Source organism: Phaenicophaeus curvirostris, chromosome 2 (genome assembly GCF_032191515.1).
Source record: "Phaenicophaeus curvirostris isolate KB17595 chromosome 2, BPBGC_Pcur_1.0, whole genome shotgun sequence".
NCBI lineage: Eukaryota > Metazoa > Chordata > Aves > Cuculiformes > Cuculidae > Phaenicophaeus > Phaenicophaeus curvirostris.
This window is the reverse complement of record NC_091393.1, coordinates 9,580,601-9,596,322: the sequence shown is the minus strand read 5'-3', so window position 1 is coordinate 9,596,322 and position 15,722 is coordinate 9,580,601. Positions and strand designations below refer to the sequence as shown.

The 15,722-nt window shown below is 42.1% G+C and overlaps 1 protein-coding gene and 1 pseudogene across 1 annotated transcript in view; one reads left to right on the top strand and one right to left on the bottom strand.

Annotated features, from left to right (window-relative positions):
• The window catches only part of RARS2 (arginyl-tRNA synthetase 2, mitochondrial), a 41,210-nt gene that overhangs the window by 1,786 nt on the left and 23,702 nt on the right, over positions 1-15,722 (bottom strand). The window contains 8 exon segments of the mRNA XM_069851264.1: positions 615-678; positions 1,606-1,680; positions 4,166-4,261; positions 5,266-5,375; positions 5,477-5,544; positions 9,085-9,209; positions 10,481-10,557; positions 13,607-13,667. Of these exon segments, the coding sequence (XP_069707365.1) occupies positions 615-678; positions 1,606-1,680; positions 4,166-4,261; positions 5,266-5,375; positions 5,477-5,544; positions 9,085-9,209; positions 10,481-10,557; positions 13,607-13,667 (676 nt within the window).
• LOC138717617 (mitochondrial import inner membrane translocase subunit TIM14 pseudogene) lies at positions 6,993-7,401 on the top strand (annotated as a pseudogene).

The following is a 15,722-nucleotide window of genomic DNA, read 5'->3' as shown; positions in this document are numbered from 1 at the left end:
ACAACACAGCTCAACACTCAAATGCAATTTTTCTACCAAAACCAGACAGGTAACTGCTTCTGAAAAGTATAGAAGAGGAAATTAAAAAAAAAATAGTGTAATTAGTGTATCATTTACTGAACAGTTAAGGGGTCAGATGTTGCTGGGGAGATGAGTAGAAAATAGTTTGCATCTATTTGGATCTGCATATGAGTTGTCAGCCTCAGTGCTTTAGTGAGAAAGGCGGTACAGACAACCTGGGATCCATAGGTGGCAACAGCGAGGAGATTCAGTTACCTCCTAATTTTCTCTCTTCCCACATTAACCACTAAAGGAAACCATCAGCAATTAACCAGCAAGTCAAATGCTCTTTTTAAAGTTCAGAAGGAAAGGCCGTGAGGAGGAAAGGGGTTTGGGTTTGGGCGCGATGGAGCATTCTGGTTTGGCACGATCAGGTAGAGCAGAGTCACAAGCAGCAATCCCTGCCCTCCCGCAGCGGTGCCACCCACGGGACATCGTGCCTGTTGGCTTCTTAGCCTGCAGGTGCCTATTGCCCAGGTTGGCAAAGCCCTAGTGGATCATTCCTCGGGGCCACCCCATGCGGACTCCGGGCGTGTAACAGCGCCGTGCCGTACCTGCGCTAGTTCAGGGGCGCTGCCTTTCACAGGGAGAGTTTTGTGTGCCACGGCTGCGAGATGGCTGAAACAGAAAACACAGTGAGAATGGTAAGAACGAGCAAGACTTGCCAAGAGCAGCGCTATGGGCTACAGAAAGCGGCAGAACTGGAAGAGCCACAGCTGCAGCGTGCCAGAGGCTTCTTTCCAACGGCTGCTTTCACCTGGCCGAGGGAAGGCATGGTTTTCTGTAGCCTGCATGTTGTCGGGGCATGTCATCATCAACTTAATGATTGTAAAAAAACCTCCAAAACAATCTCTCCGCTTCCTCCCCCCACCAAAAACCTCCCAAACTGGTCTGGAAAGGTCCTTGAGAGCCTACCCTGTCATTCCCAGGGTGTGTGATCCCTTATATCATTCTCCTTAACTTGTTAAAGCCTTCCCCATACACAGGCTCTACAGATTTCTCTAGCAAGCCCACGCCAGTGTTTCCCTGTCCTGTTCAATCAGACGTCCCTAAGGGGACACTCCCTGTGGAGGTCACACAGGCAGTATGACTCACTGTAATAATATACTTTGTCCATCTCGGCACCTCAGCTGAGATCAGTGGTTAAAAGGGGTTTGGACAAAACTTCCTAGCTGAAATTTTGAGATTTGAGCATATTATTAGCTCAAACCTACTCTTCGACTTATGAGCCCAGCATGATTTTGGGTAACAGGCAAGTGATTCTTTCTTCTTGAAAGCAATAAGCTTTCTGATAAGGCTCTTTGCTCCCTTGGTCCTGGTTCCAACCTTGATCTCTATTATTATTTATAGATTATTTATTATTATGATGATATATTATTTGCTAGCCTTCTTTGTACCTTTCCTGCTCCAGAGAAAATGTCCCACAAATTTACATCTTCCCACAATTTTTACTCTTCAAAGCAATGCAGATGTGAGGGCCGCAGAGCCAGCTCAGGAAGACCTCTCTTTACCAGAGACAGACGCCAGTACCAGCCATCACCTTACCTAAGTGTGAGGAGGTAGCTGACAATGTGCTTGGGTTGCAGATCCTGAGAAGATCTATATAGGACCTCATCATACCTGTGAGGAAAGAGAAGGATTGTTTAGTGTTGGAGTGGTCAGGTGTATTTGGACATAAGGCTCATCAGACTTGCTTAAGTCAGAACAAGCACACAACCACAACTGCAGAATTAACAAAAATAATCTTCTGAACTGGACCTCAGTTATAATTAGCACACAAGTGATTATTTCTTCCTCTTTCACTTATTGAAGGAGGTTCCTTTGGCCCCTCATCATGCAAACACTAGATGGCTGAGCTCAGAGAGGCAGGCGATGGCAAAGAGAACATGAGCTGTATTTGCCCCTGAAACATTACGTCTGGTTTTACATTTCCACACCAACCATAAGTTCCTGGGAGCCAAAAACATACATTAAATGACTAAGGCAGTCAAAACAGTCCTTTAGAAGATGCTGCTTTTAGTAAATGCAGCTTAGAATTTTAAGTAGCTAAAGGGAATCTTGTAACATTAGAAAAGACAAAACCAAAGTAGGTTTACATAACCTTGGCATAAAAATGACTTATGTAAGACAGTATTAAACTGGTAGAGGCACATTCATGGAGATCCATACTTTTAATTCATACGTTCTGCTGTCCACACCCTTTTTTACAGCCAGTAAAAGAAGTTACCAACATCTCTGGGGCTGAATAGATTTCGAATTCAAAGTGGGGAGTGGATTTCCTGGTCTCTTAGACCTGCGTTCAGCAGCTCAACTCTGCTGGGACGCGCCGGGTGGCCCCCATTCAGACAGAAAGGGTTGCTGCCTTTACACCGCTGTGCAACAGATGTGTGAGAGAGAGACACGATCAGGGGAACCTCTGCAGCTTGGAGACCATCAGCTGCTGGACCTCAAGAGACAGGCACAGAAAAAATTACTATCAACAAGCACCAGCAAACTGCCATTAATAAATCTTCATCAAGCAACAAAGTCGGTATCAAACAAAGCGCCTCTCTTTTGATACCATCTTTATTGCTCTGTGAAGCTGCCATTTCAGTGGTGGCCTACAACAGCCTGTTAAATAATTTTATCAGTTGAATAAGTCAGCTTCCGCAGGGATACATATGCTATCTTCAGTCTACTGTTGATTACACTGTGAAGTTAACGGTACTCGGAACTGGTCAGCTAATTTTAAAAGCAAATGGTAGCTTTTCAAACAGCAGAAGCAGACCCATCAGAAGGGCTTCTGGTAGCTCAGGAGTGCTCATCATGGAAACTTTTCAAGAAGAATCTATTCATGCCAACTCGCAAGGAGGATTGAACAGTAACTGTTACTCCTGAAATCATGAGGTATTTAAATGTGAATGCCTGGTCTAATGGATAACCTAAATATTGCTTTCTGCTGGAAGTCAAGGTCTCAGGAGATGTTTCACACAGATTCCACGTGGTACTTGGCCAGACTCAAAGGCCTTTGCAATAAGCAGACCTGGAGCTCTACAAATATAAGAGCCCTGCAGTGGAGCAACAACCTCTGTTGAAAATGGACACGTCTGGGATGCAGTGATGCCTGCACATCAATCTGAAACAGATTAACCTTGTCAGCTTTTCACACACAACACCAGCAGCTATACACTAATCTGATAAAACCCAAGAAATGACCCATGAGGTTTCTGTGAAATACAACTGCACTGGATAAATAAGATACTACCAGTCTTTAGAGTGCTGGCTGGCTTTGCCCTGCCTCAAGGGAGCACGCAGCATCCGATAAACTGCAGGCAGACTCTTGAGGCAATTACGGTTAACAGTAGGGCTCTACAGCCCACACTGCAGACCGAAAAGAGCCACCTGGGACTCTGACGTGACTTTTGGAAGTCTGAATTTTAAACAGGTGCCCTCAAAAAGGCCTTAGTGCAGCCAAAGCAATTAACTCTCTGGCGCTGTGCAGGGCATAATGTGGTATACAGGATCTCTCACTAGGAATCCTGAAAGCCTCAGTTACTTTCAACTCCATCAGAGGCTGCTCAACATAGACAACTCCCCTCTCTCATATTTTAATTACACGCCTATGAAAAACTGAAAACAGAAACTGCCCAACTTTAAGACTGAATTCATGACGAACACAACTGCTATTAACAGGCTGGGCATGTTCAGTACTCCAAAGGATGCTGAGCTCTTGAATGTGCGTGAACATACTCCATCTCTCCTCAGCCAGGACCACTTCCTCTCCACCTCCTCACATGACAAAAACAGAATAAGAAGGACTAAGCAAATCTGCAGCTATATTTATATAAAGCTCAGCATTTTTTTGTGAAGACAAGGAATAATTAAGAAACTTGCACACATGAAGTATGTTCCAAATATTGCTTTTTCCCTCATATGGCTTCCAAAGTCCATAAGGATTTCAAGTGAGAGCTACTGTTGCAACCACTGTGACTCAAGAGAAAGGCCATTGCCTGAAATAGCCTTTTTTCTCTCATGATCACACAGTCTGTGATTGCTCAACAGCCTGGCTGCAAATCCAGAAGTTTATTTTAAGCGAACTGGTATTTGAAAAGAAAACTAGACAAACCTGAGAAGATGCTGAAGAACAGAGATGGCACCTGGCTCTTGCAAGCACGCCACGTTAACGTCAGTTACCTGCTCATTCCCATGCATCTGTTCTAAACTAAAATGTAAGAATGAAAAATGCTGGATCAAAAACTCATTAGGAAAATCTGAACAGGAAAATCAGTACTTTGTGTTTTGAAGAACAAAGGGTAGGCATCTTTTGCTAAAGCCGAATGGAGCACTGAGACGGGCTAGCTGACTTCAACCAAAGATGAAAAAAATTAAAACTTGTGCTACCCTTTCAATATCAACAGGATTAGAGACGTGCATGGACAACAGGTCCAAAAGCTGATGCTAAAATGACCAGGGAGGTAGTCAACTCCCTAGTGATGGGACACAGGTACCATCAACACCTAGAAGACAAGGGAGTAAAAAAGGACGAGACTATAAAAAGGGATCAGAAACAGAATACCAGGCTGATACAGACCTTTGGCCTAATCCAGCTTCTATGAAAACACATAACCATGTCTGCATTCAAAATGCTCTGACAGAGCATAGTGATCTGTCACTATAACCAATAAAACTGTTCAAACTGGACTTCCCTGAAATTCTGTTAAAAAAATAATCAAACATGTCAGGTGTTTGACCTGATTCAACAGGAAGGGGTTTGCTTTTAACCCTGGTTACCATCAGTGAGAAGTAACAGAATGTTAAAAAGGCACTTACAGCAGTAGCCAAAACCATCTAATTCCGTGATTTGGTGTATTTTACAGTTATGGGCGTTTTGGTTTTTACAGCAATTTCCTTAATCCTAGGGCTGCCGTTATTCAGCACTGACACCAACTGCACAGAGAGGCTGTTCTGAGAACTGAGAAATCACATGGACAGTTAGCTTAGCTGCTAGTGGAAATGCTAGCATTAGTGGAAATGATGTGGAAATTTTAAATGGCTTGCTCTTCAGGGAGTCTCAGCAATTCCTATCGTAAAGTCACACATCTGCTGAAAAAGTGAATATGTGTCATATTTAGGGAAGCAGCTAACAGTACTACTAAGCAAAGCAGTAAGCTAATAAGGTTAAAATATATGTCAGACTGTACTTTTTCATACAAATGGTCCTCTTACCTATGGAGTCTGGCATGAGTGTACTGCAAGAACACGCCCGTATCTCCACGACTTTGAAGAGCTCGATCCCAGCTAAACTGATAATCAGATGACAGAAGGCCCTGAAAGTCCTAGAACAATAGATTAACGTCACCTAGATATGGCTCTCCGTCTCTTTTTTTTTAACTTTTCACAGAAGATGCAAACACCTTGGGGTGTAGCTCTGACTCACCTGAATTATTAGTGCCGCAAGACCAACCTTCTCTGCTGTCTCCATGGGGTCTTCTGTTTCTTTGGTTGCTGAAGAGAAACAGAGAAAAAGAAATTGTAAGTCCATAGTAGCATAATGACTCCCTTGCTCAGACCTGGAGATGCCAATAAAACAGCATCTTCTAAAAAACTGTCAGGATGCATATGGCTGGACTTGATGACCTCAAAAGTCTTTTCCAATTAAGAGATTCTATGATCCTACGAAGTCCAGGATGCAAGTCTTTTTTAAAAGCTGAGGTGCAACTGTTTCAGATGGGCTTTTTCCCACTTCCCCTAGCATATGTAATGCAGATTTAAAGGCCAGAAGGGTTCATTACAACCAGCTAGATAGATACAACTTCACTGAATTCTTCTTCACAACTCAGACAGACTGTCAGTCCCTAAGATCCAGAAGGGAATGACAAGGCAATTCAGATTCTGTTTAAAAAACAATAAAAACCACTCAACTGACATGGAGGCATAAATGGTCGAAGAAAAATTGTTACGATGGCTAATGGAGCATCTGGATGTACATTTAGGAAGTATAGACAACCTGTGCCAGTGCCTCATCACCCTCATGATAAAAAATGTCTTCCTTCCAATCTAAAGCTACTCTCTTTCAGTTTGAAACCATTGTCCCTTGCCCTGTCACTACTGCCCTGATAAAAAAAGTCTTTCTCCATCTTTCGTATAAGCTCCCTTTATAGAATGGAAGGCCACAATAAGAACATTTCCTTCTCCAGGCTGAATAACCCTAACACTCTCAGCCTTTCCTCACAGGAGAGGAGTTCCATCCCTCCCATCATCTTTGTGCCCCTCCTTTAACAGGTCCATGCACTGGATACTCCAGACCTGGACACAGGACTCCAGGTGGGGTCTCATGAGAGCAGAGTAGAGGGACAGAATCACCTCCCCTGATCTGCTGGCCTTGCTTCTTTTGACACAAGCCACAATATGGTTGGCTTTCTGGGCTGCAAGGTAACGTCCAATTTTTCATCCACCAGCACCCCCAAGTTCCTCTCTGGAGGGCTGCTCTCACTCCATTCATGCCCCAGTTAGTACTGATACTGATGATTATCCTGACCAAGATGCAGGACCTTGCATTTGGCTTACTTGAACTTCACAAGATTTGCACAGGCCCACTCCTCAAGCTTGTTCAGGTCCCTCTGGATCCTATCCTGTCCCTCAGGTGAACCACTGCACCACTCAGCTTGGTGTTATCTGCAGACTAGCTGAGGGTGCACTTGATCCTGCTGTCTGTGTCATCAATGAAGACATTAAATAACACTGATCTCAATATGGATCCATGAGGGATACCTCTTTTTACTGGTTTCTACCTTGGACACTGAGCCACTGACAAGTAACTGTTTGGTCACGGCCACCAGCTAATTCCTTATCCAGCTAACAGTCCATCCATTAAATCTGTATCTCTCCAACTCAGAGGTAAGAACATTGTGGGCTACCACGTCAAAAGCCTTACAGAAATCTCAAACACAAATATGACAAGAGTTGGGCTTGGCATTGCAGTTGCTGCATGGGCAGGTTGTTATGCTTTTCACCTTTGAAACCATTGGAGCAAGCAATTAGAGACAGCACAGACAACTTCTAGTCTTTCATTGTACTATAAAATTGTATCTCAGCAGAAAATGAGAATCTAGTCTTATTTTAGGTGTAAGTCCATCTGCTGGCAAGGTCAAAATCAGAAAAGCCCATAGAAGAATCATGATTCTGAATCATCCTGATAAAGGTGGATCGCCTTACTTAGCAACAAAAATAAACAAAGCAGAAGTCTTGTTGGAATCCTCTGCCAAATATTTAAATCTGAAGCCTTTGGTCAAAAAAAGGTTCAGCATTGTGCAACAGCTTTCACATCATCTTGCTCTGCACAGTTTCTTAACACCGCATTGATTGTTCCTATTCATTGTCATAATTCAAAGCTTAAGATTGCTTAAAAGCAAACTGAAATCTTTTACAGTCATCTAAAGTTACGTACAGTTATGCTCCTGCAAGAAGCAGGGAGTTGAACTCAATGATCTCTATGGGTCCCTTTCAACTCAAGATATTCTATGATTCTATGTTTAGTGTAAATTATTACACTTCGTAACTGAGATTTATTTCAAAACAGAACAACTCTCTCAGAATTTAGGCTTCTGCTTACATGCTTGAGCCAAAGCTTTTGAAGAAGAAGTGAAGTGGGAAAGGAAATAATAGGCACTACAGAGGGGTTTTATGTGGACTGAAGGATTCACCAAGATGAGTAGAAAGAAAAAAGATGTCAATAATGAAACTTAAATACCAGAACTGTGTACGGTTACTAGCAAAGAGAGTTTATACAAAGGTATTGAACTAACCACCTCCTGCTCCACAGAGGCCTAATTTTTTAAGCTAGCATTGGCTGTTAGGATGTCCAGCTCTCAAAATCTTTTCAATGACAGTTAAGCATTTTATACAAGTTTGCAGTATCTTCCACTTTGTACCCAACACTTTTCAAACACGGCAGACATTGCTATGAGTCAGGGATCTCAGACTTCTAATTTAAGAAAGGGGAAGTAAGGCAGGAATTCAAACACTGCGGAGAAGAAATTTCTACAAGCACAAGTAGGATTTAGGATCTAATGGATAAGCTCTGGGGAACGCTGCAGTGCCATGTGAACACATTACTTCTTTTGGCCGTTCTGTCTACTGTTTGTTCAGTGGAACACGGGTCTGTACTTCTGCTGTGCCAGTTCAGTCCAGCATAAAAATAGGTTTGCTTTGCACTCAGCTATGACACTAACCTTCAAACTGAAGCTCTAAGCTCCGTTCCTCTCTGCAGTAAAACTGGTTTGAATTGAGGGTCACCCTGCTACCTTTCTGTCTGCTCCTTCCTTCTCCTTGTCCGCTCTACAAGCAAAAATACCTCGATTAAAAATGCCGAGGAGGCAGAGCAAGGAAGATGAACACTACTTAACCTCATCGGTTCACAGATTCAGTTCACACCTAACTCCAGAAAGCACAAGAGGGGGCAGCATTTCACCAGTAACTGCCTGAATCTTCACTGGTCAAGAGGAAACAGCTCTAGAGCCACAGCCCGAGGGGCAGATAAACACTCCCTTCAGCAGATTCTGCTGCAGAGTAGCGACCTCCTGGGGACACCAGAAGCAGTCGTGAAGCTGGGAGGATGACAAGACAATAGTTATGGGCAAGCTACCGTCAATCTTGGTAGAGAAAACTGTCAGAGCTACAAATCCTTTGGATGAAGTCTGACAGTTCTCTGAACTCCAGCCCCAACTCCACTATGGACTAGTTTGTGCCTCCAGAAAAAAACAACTGTTGTTCTCCAAAGGCAGGGGCTTCCTTCCCTTTGCAACACCAAGATGAAATAATTTCACTGAATGTTAAAATTTGCAAATCTGTAATTTAGGGAATTTCATAGAGTTGCAAAGGATTATTTTAACATTGTTTATATTATGGGAGATATAAGAGGTGCACAGAACAGGGCACATTGCTGCAAATAGTCTGATGCAGGGAAAAATGAAGGGTAGAAAAGATGACACATTTTTGATCAATACAGAACATCAAAACAAATTAATAAGATCTGAAATAGCTAACTTTTTGCGGAAGCCATGTTTTGCAACACCCTTGAGCGAACTTCATTTAAAACATCTTCTAGGAAAATTACTTCTCCTCTCCGAGTCTTCATCCCTTGAACTAGACCAAAAGACACATGCTGGCACCTGTGTGAAAAAGCAGCAGGACCTAAAATTACATTTTAATCAAGAGAAGTGTTTGCAGTGTTTGTTCAGAGCTGGATTCTTACCAGGAAATAGCAATAACAGCTGAATAAACAGCGCTCCAACGTGGGAAGCTTGGTGATATAATCAGTAACTCTTATTTCAGCAACCAAAGCTCCATAGTTATTATATAATGGGAAAATTATGATCAGAATGATGATAACCTGGTCATTTGCGTACTCTTGGGAACCACTCTTGCTACTAGCTTTAGTATAGAGGACTCAATGCAATAAATTGCAATAAATTGAGGAGAGGCAGGATGTAGACAGATCAAATTACTGTGGCAACACAGATCCGTTAATAACATTAGAAAGGGAGTCATAATAATACTATTGTGGCCACATTAAACTAAAAGCATAATTAATCATTGCTAATAATAATAAAACATTCATTGCTTCTGCTTACAATAATCCCAAGCATTATACTGGTTCCATAACCTAAGGTAAGGAGACAGACTGATATTCCTGAAGGCTAAAATCCTATATTTAACTAGAAAAGACACACAGTCTGTCTTGAGAGGAATGTGATTTAGTCTGCAGATCCACCATTGACCTTTGCTCAGATTGCTAACAAGATTGGTAATTATGATGAATAACAAAGGGGATACATTTCTCTGCAACAGATATTTCAAGACTGAAGCATGATTCAAACTCAGATTCAGGTCTTTGCTAAAATATCATGCCTTAAGAAGTAAGCGGTTAATATGCAGTCACACAATATCCCAGAAGCTATGCCATGAAGTCTCGGAAAGATTGTTTACCTTTTTCCCATTTTTACATCAAGCAGTTATGCAAGATCTGTTAAATGAGAGACAGGGCTGTTTTTCACATCCTGAACGCATGGCGATGTCTCTCTTCACAAATAAAGCAGACCAGCAGGAGCAGATGTATAGAGTGAAAAAGCTGGTGCCAAGGACCCGAGGGCCGCAGTGCGCACAGTTCTGAGAGTTTTGTTTTCTTATTTTTATCTCCTTATTGGACTAGGATTTGTTGGGTCCTACAGGCCAAATGTCTGCTTGCAGTCTGGAGTTCATTAGTTGCATACAAGCAGCACATTGTAGCTTAGTTTCATCCAAAATACCTACATGATGTGCTACAACATGGTGGTAAGCTGGACACAAACAGAACACTCCACTGAAATTCCCATGTACATATTAGCCATTCTTAAAAAAAAAAGAAAGAAAAGGAATATAATTAAGATTCACAAATACATACCTTTCTGCCCAGTCATAACCCATGAGCTTCAGTATTTGGAACAAATGTTGAAAGTGACTACTTTGACTTTTATCTGTCTAAGGAACAGAATTGGTGCACATTAGAAAACACTCCAAGCTTGATAAGAATTTGCAACACAGATACTGTGCTAGTGAGTCACTGCAAGCAGAATTAAGACCTATCAAGACAGACAAGACTTGAAAAATATAACAGCTTGAATCAACAGCAAATGATTTTGCACCCTGTCAGAAAGTTATTCCTAGGTCATGAAGGCAAAGCCACGAATGGAAGTGAAACACTGATGTTCTTTAGTTTCACATAACCAGTGAGCTGCCCATCACACAAAATACCTCCATTTTCACGTCAGAACATTGATGCTCTTGTTATATTCCCTTGTTTTAGGTCAAACTTTAAAGTTCCTTTGGCTTAAAAACAGAACACCTGTTTAAGCTCTCTGTCTCCAGAACCCACTGGTTTCTTTTGTCTCTAGCATGCTTTGTGGAACATGATTTGTAAGTCAGGTACGTAATCAAAAAAAAAAAAAAGTGTAAATGATCACATTTTCATATTAATGATGCATCTTATGCTTTCTCCCACTGCCAGTTACTCTCTCCTATGACTCAAGGCAGTTTCTGACAGATGATCTTTGTGTTTCCAGCTACAGCTGTTGGTATGAAGTTCACTTCCCTACGTAGTTGCTTTCACAGCAGTCAAAGATTTCTTTGTTCCTCCTTAAAAAACAGAGCAGCGATAACCAGATAACCACTATTTCCTTATTTGTTTGGTGTTCCAAGGTAGCAAGTGAGGACTGAGTGAAGCACTTATCTATGTTTTTTCTCAACTCTACCTTTGTATCAAGCCTCAAGCACCCGCCTACTCTTTCACAGTTCCTCATAACCTGTCCCACTCCTACGCGTCACCTCTCTGTGCTGATCCACAAACAAGGCTGATAAATGGACTGCGGTGGTCAGCATTTCAAACAAGGCCTTCCAGTCTCTTTTCCATGCACCTTACATATGAGAGAAGCTCTCTATACCTATAACAAAGAGAGATCTCTCTCATTAAACAATCTCACAATAAATTTCATAAAGTTTGGATTAAGGCCAGGTCACTGTGACAGCCAATGCTGCCTGGCTGTTTCCTCTTTAGGTCTGAATTAATCTCGTTTTAATTTCCCATTTTACAAGAAATTATACATTCCATGACAGAAACCAGTTTTGTTTAGTGGGCACATCACCATGTCCTTTACCACCTGGACCACGATCACAGCATTTAAAAGTTTCTTTGGAGGACTGTGGTCTTTTGTGAGCAGATATTGTGACAAATCATGACAATATTCCCTCACAAAACACTACAGTCCTGAATTCAATTCCTTGTTTGTCACTGTTCACAGAGCAGAATTTTCAGCTAAAACTAAACTAAAAGCCAACTTGAGTTTGTAATTACTGGTCTTAACCAACCTATATAGAAATAGCATACAGAATAATATTTAAAAACATTAACAGAAAATAATCTAATAGCCTTTTTTAATAGCCCTTTCAACTGCCATGGAAATAAGAATACGAAAAGAGAGCCCAAGACAAAGATGCCTATCAGGCAGTGCAAGCTGAATTCCAGGTTTCAGCTGGCCACGTGAAAACTAAATCTAAACTCCTGTGTTCTCAGGATGCTGTGTGACACTGCAAGAAGCATAATAATTAGTATTTTATTACGCTTGAACAATCCACAGAATTAAAATTGCATGAAAACCAAATTATTTAAGAAGAATGGAAATAAACACTAGGATTACCACACAACTTCATCTCTGCCTGAAAGTAATACTCAAAATGTGGATGCGTAAGTAGGCTAAAAAAGATGAACCTGTAGACACTATCATCTCATAAAACTACTTATTTTTCATAGCTTTATAGCACAGCAAAAATGCTCAAAAAGATTAGCATTATAAAGAACGGCAATTATTTCCTTAAAGGCCCCAAAGTTATACATGTCCAAATGTTTGTGTTTAATAATTAAAGACTAAAACCATTGGTGCTCTTGCTTAAACACATTAAGTCCTCCCACCTTCTGTAACACCAAGTACACTCCTAACTCACTACAAAGCACTGTCAAAAACCAGCAGCAAAACTCAAAGCTGGCAGTTCCCTCATCAAGCTCTCTGTCCCACAAACTCTCCTCAGAGTTCATGTTATTGCCCCCTCAGTTTATGACCCGCTTTCTCAGCCCTCCAAGTCAGAAACGATAGAAACGCTACCTGTGTAGAACTATGCAAACTTAGCAAAGCTGAGAGAACACGACTGGACAGGCTAATCTGCCATTTCCAGCTTGAATGGGACATTGATTACTATGATCACAATGATCACACCACAGTCTGGTTTTGCTGCCTATATTTTTGGACTAGGAGTAGATCAAACTGGCCCAGGCAAGGAAGTAAACAGTTACTGGAGTTCAGCTGCAAGCAGCCAGTCAGCTCAAGACTAAAAAGACTAAGCTAAAGCTGAAAAAGGTTCACACAAGTGAGGAGATAGTCCTGCCTGCCATTCATTCCTAATACTGCTGGAATTGTTAAAGAGCAAAATAATCAAGCCAAGGAACATAAGAAGATTCCCTGCCTACAACTGCTCCATACTAATTAAGCAGTACTTCACGTGTGATTTCTACACAGTGAAACCCAGGCACTGTTCAAAACCATAAGAATTTACGTTTTGGATAAGCTATCAGACCTTTACAGTAGGCTTAGATTCATTTTAGAACATTAATTTCTAAATCACTAAATTAACATTTTACAACCCCTTATAACACTAACAGCTTTTTCTGACTTGTTTAAATATTAATTACATTTATATAGAAAATACAACGTCAATTGAGTAAAAGTTCATTTAAAATTAACTGCAATAAATTTTTAAAACAGAAAGTAACTCCAGCACTGAATTTTCAACTGTTCTGTGGGTCACGAACTGAAATAAAACCAAGAAACACTGCCACATAGAGGGACAGCTGCTGGGCATAAAGGCATCTCTTTTACTGCCAAAAATACCATGTGTCAAAGTCATATTGGGACTAAGAGGCCACCTGGATTATTGGCGAGAGCCAGGCTCAAAAGTGCTTGGTGAATCTAGAATTACTTACCACATAAATCATGGTATCCCAGCTATGCTTATTCATTCGGTCTATAGCAGCAGCAAGATCCCTGAAAAAGATAATGAGAAACTATTTGAACTTTCACTCCAACATACCTCATTATTTCCCTCTTGGGAAAATAACCTACTTTTATGGAGAGAAGAAGACTGCCAGATTAGAGGAATTCACATATGCTTTACACAAAAATGAGGACAGATGTACTTTGTTCATGATGTGTTTGAAATGTTTTTTTAAACCATCAGCTCTGAAAACTATTACTGAGGAAAGAGTTATTATGCACAGAGAAGTCTGGTCTCCGCCTGCCTACTGGAACAATCAATCAGGTGGGAGTCTTGAAAGAAACAACCCTCTTCTGGAACAGTAACCCAGCACTCGGTATTAGGTTATATGATAAAAACCTCATCTTCACAGACACACAAAGCAGTACAAAAAAATCAAATTGCTTGAGCCTCTCCCAGGGCTGTCTCAGGAAAGCAAACAGCCTCACATCCCAGTCTGAAATCCACCTCAGGGTTCCCCAGGACAGAGGGAGGTTACTGCCTAAGGGACATGGGACACATGGATGCAACGGAAAAGCAATTGGCCAGGACTTATTATGGAATGCTTATCAACCAAAGATGGGAAAAGAGAGGGAGATGATCATAAAAGGGGCAGGTGGCTTGTAAACCTATTGCTGGTTAGTATGCTTGTCCAGTTATGCTCTGCACCTGACAGTCTGCCCTGTCTTCTCACTAAAGTCCATGTCAAACTTTTCCTGGATGAGGGCACCTCTCTTCAGGGTGCATGTGTGTTTAGAGGTCAAGATGCCAGCAACTGGAGTTGGGGACTACAGGACTTATTGGCCACATACCTGTGATTCCAGCAACTGAAGAGACTGGAGGTAAGTGAAATTAACTGATAGCAACTGGAAACTTACCATGGGTTACAAGGGCCAAACTGTCTCTGCTGCCAATGACTGGAGTGTGGGCACACATGTCCATGTGTGATTGACAGCAAATATCTTGCTGAACTAGGCTGCAAGTAGGTGAAATGCCCTTCGTGCCCGGTTAGTGTCTGTCTTCAACGATCAAGCACCCAGAGGAGTCTACACTGGTGGTATCCAACTGCAGGTTAACTGAGAGACGTGCCTGTGCACACATGTGTCTGTGTAGGAGGCAACAGGGGAGACTGAGGATCCAGGGCCAGGTCCTGGATGGACTGTGTCTAAGGCCAGTTACCAGAGGGATTTACTGTGTCTGTACCAGCAACTAGAGTTGGCCTTGGGGGCTCACGTGCCCAGGTGCTAGCAGGTGGGGAGAACCTCGGGATCCAGCGGTCAGCTAACCAGAATGCTGAAACTCAGCTACTGCAGAGATCCACGTTGTGTAAACATACTCTATACATATAATACTTATGTAGATAACACATATCACGTACATACACGTATATGTATACACACACACACACATTGCTTCACACTATTACACCTGCATCCTAATCAGACAGAGGGGAACATAATTAAGCCATTCACACTGTCCGAGTGCTGTGTGGTTTTGTCTGTGTTGCGCTGCCCCGTTGGCTCTATGTTATCATAGAATCATAGAACAGTTTGGGTTGGAAGGAACCTTAAAGCCCATCTAGTTCCACCCCTTGCCATGGGCAGGGACACATCCCACTAGATCAGGCTGCCCAAGGCCCCATACAGCCTGGTCCTGAACACCTCCAGGGATGGGGCAGCCACAGCTTCCCTGGGCAACCTGTGCCAGTGCCTCACCACTCTCATGGTGAAGAAATGGATGTATGTGTGTGTGTTCGTGTGCCTCTTGGGAACAGCTGCTCAACCTTACTACTGGTCAGACCTATGGGTATGGAGCTGTGGCAGCCTTGTCTCTACCTGGCTAAAGAATTTGGCAGCTCCCTGATGTGCAGGATTGACTGCAACATCTCTCCAATACCCTTGTCCTGAAAAGCTGTACACAGTTTACCCTGAGGGGTAGACATCCGATTTATTTACATTATTGACACAAAGAAACCGTTAAGGCTTCCATACTAAAATACCCAAGAGGAATTTCAGGATACTGATGAGCAGGCATGAAAACAGTGATAAACTTGATGGTAGAATGCT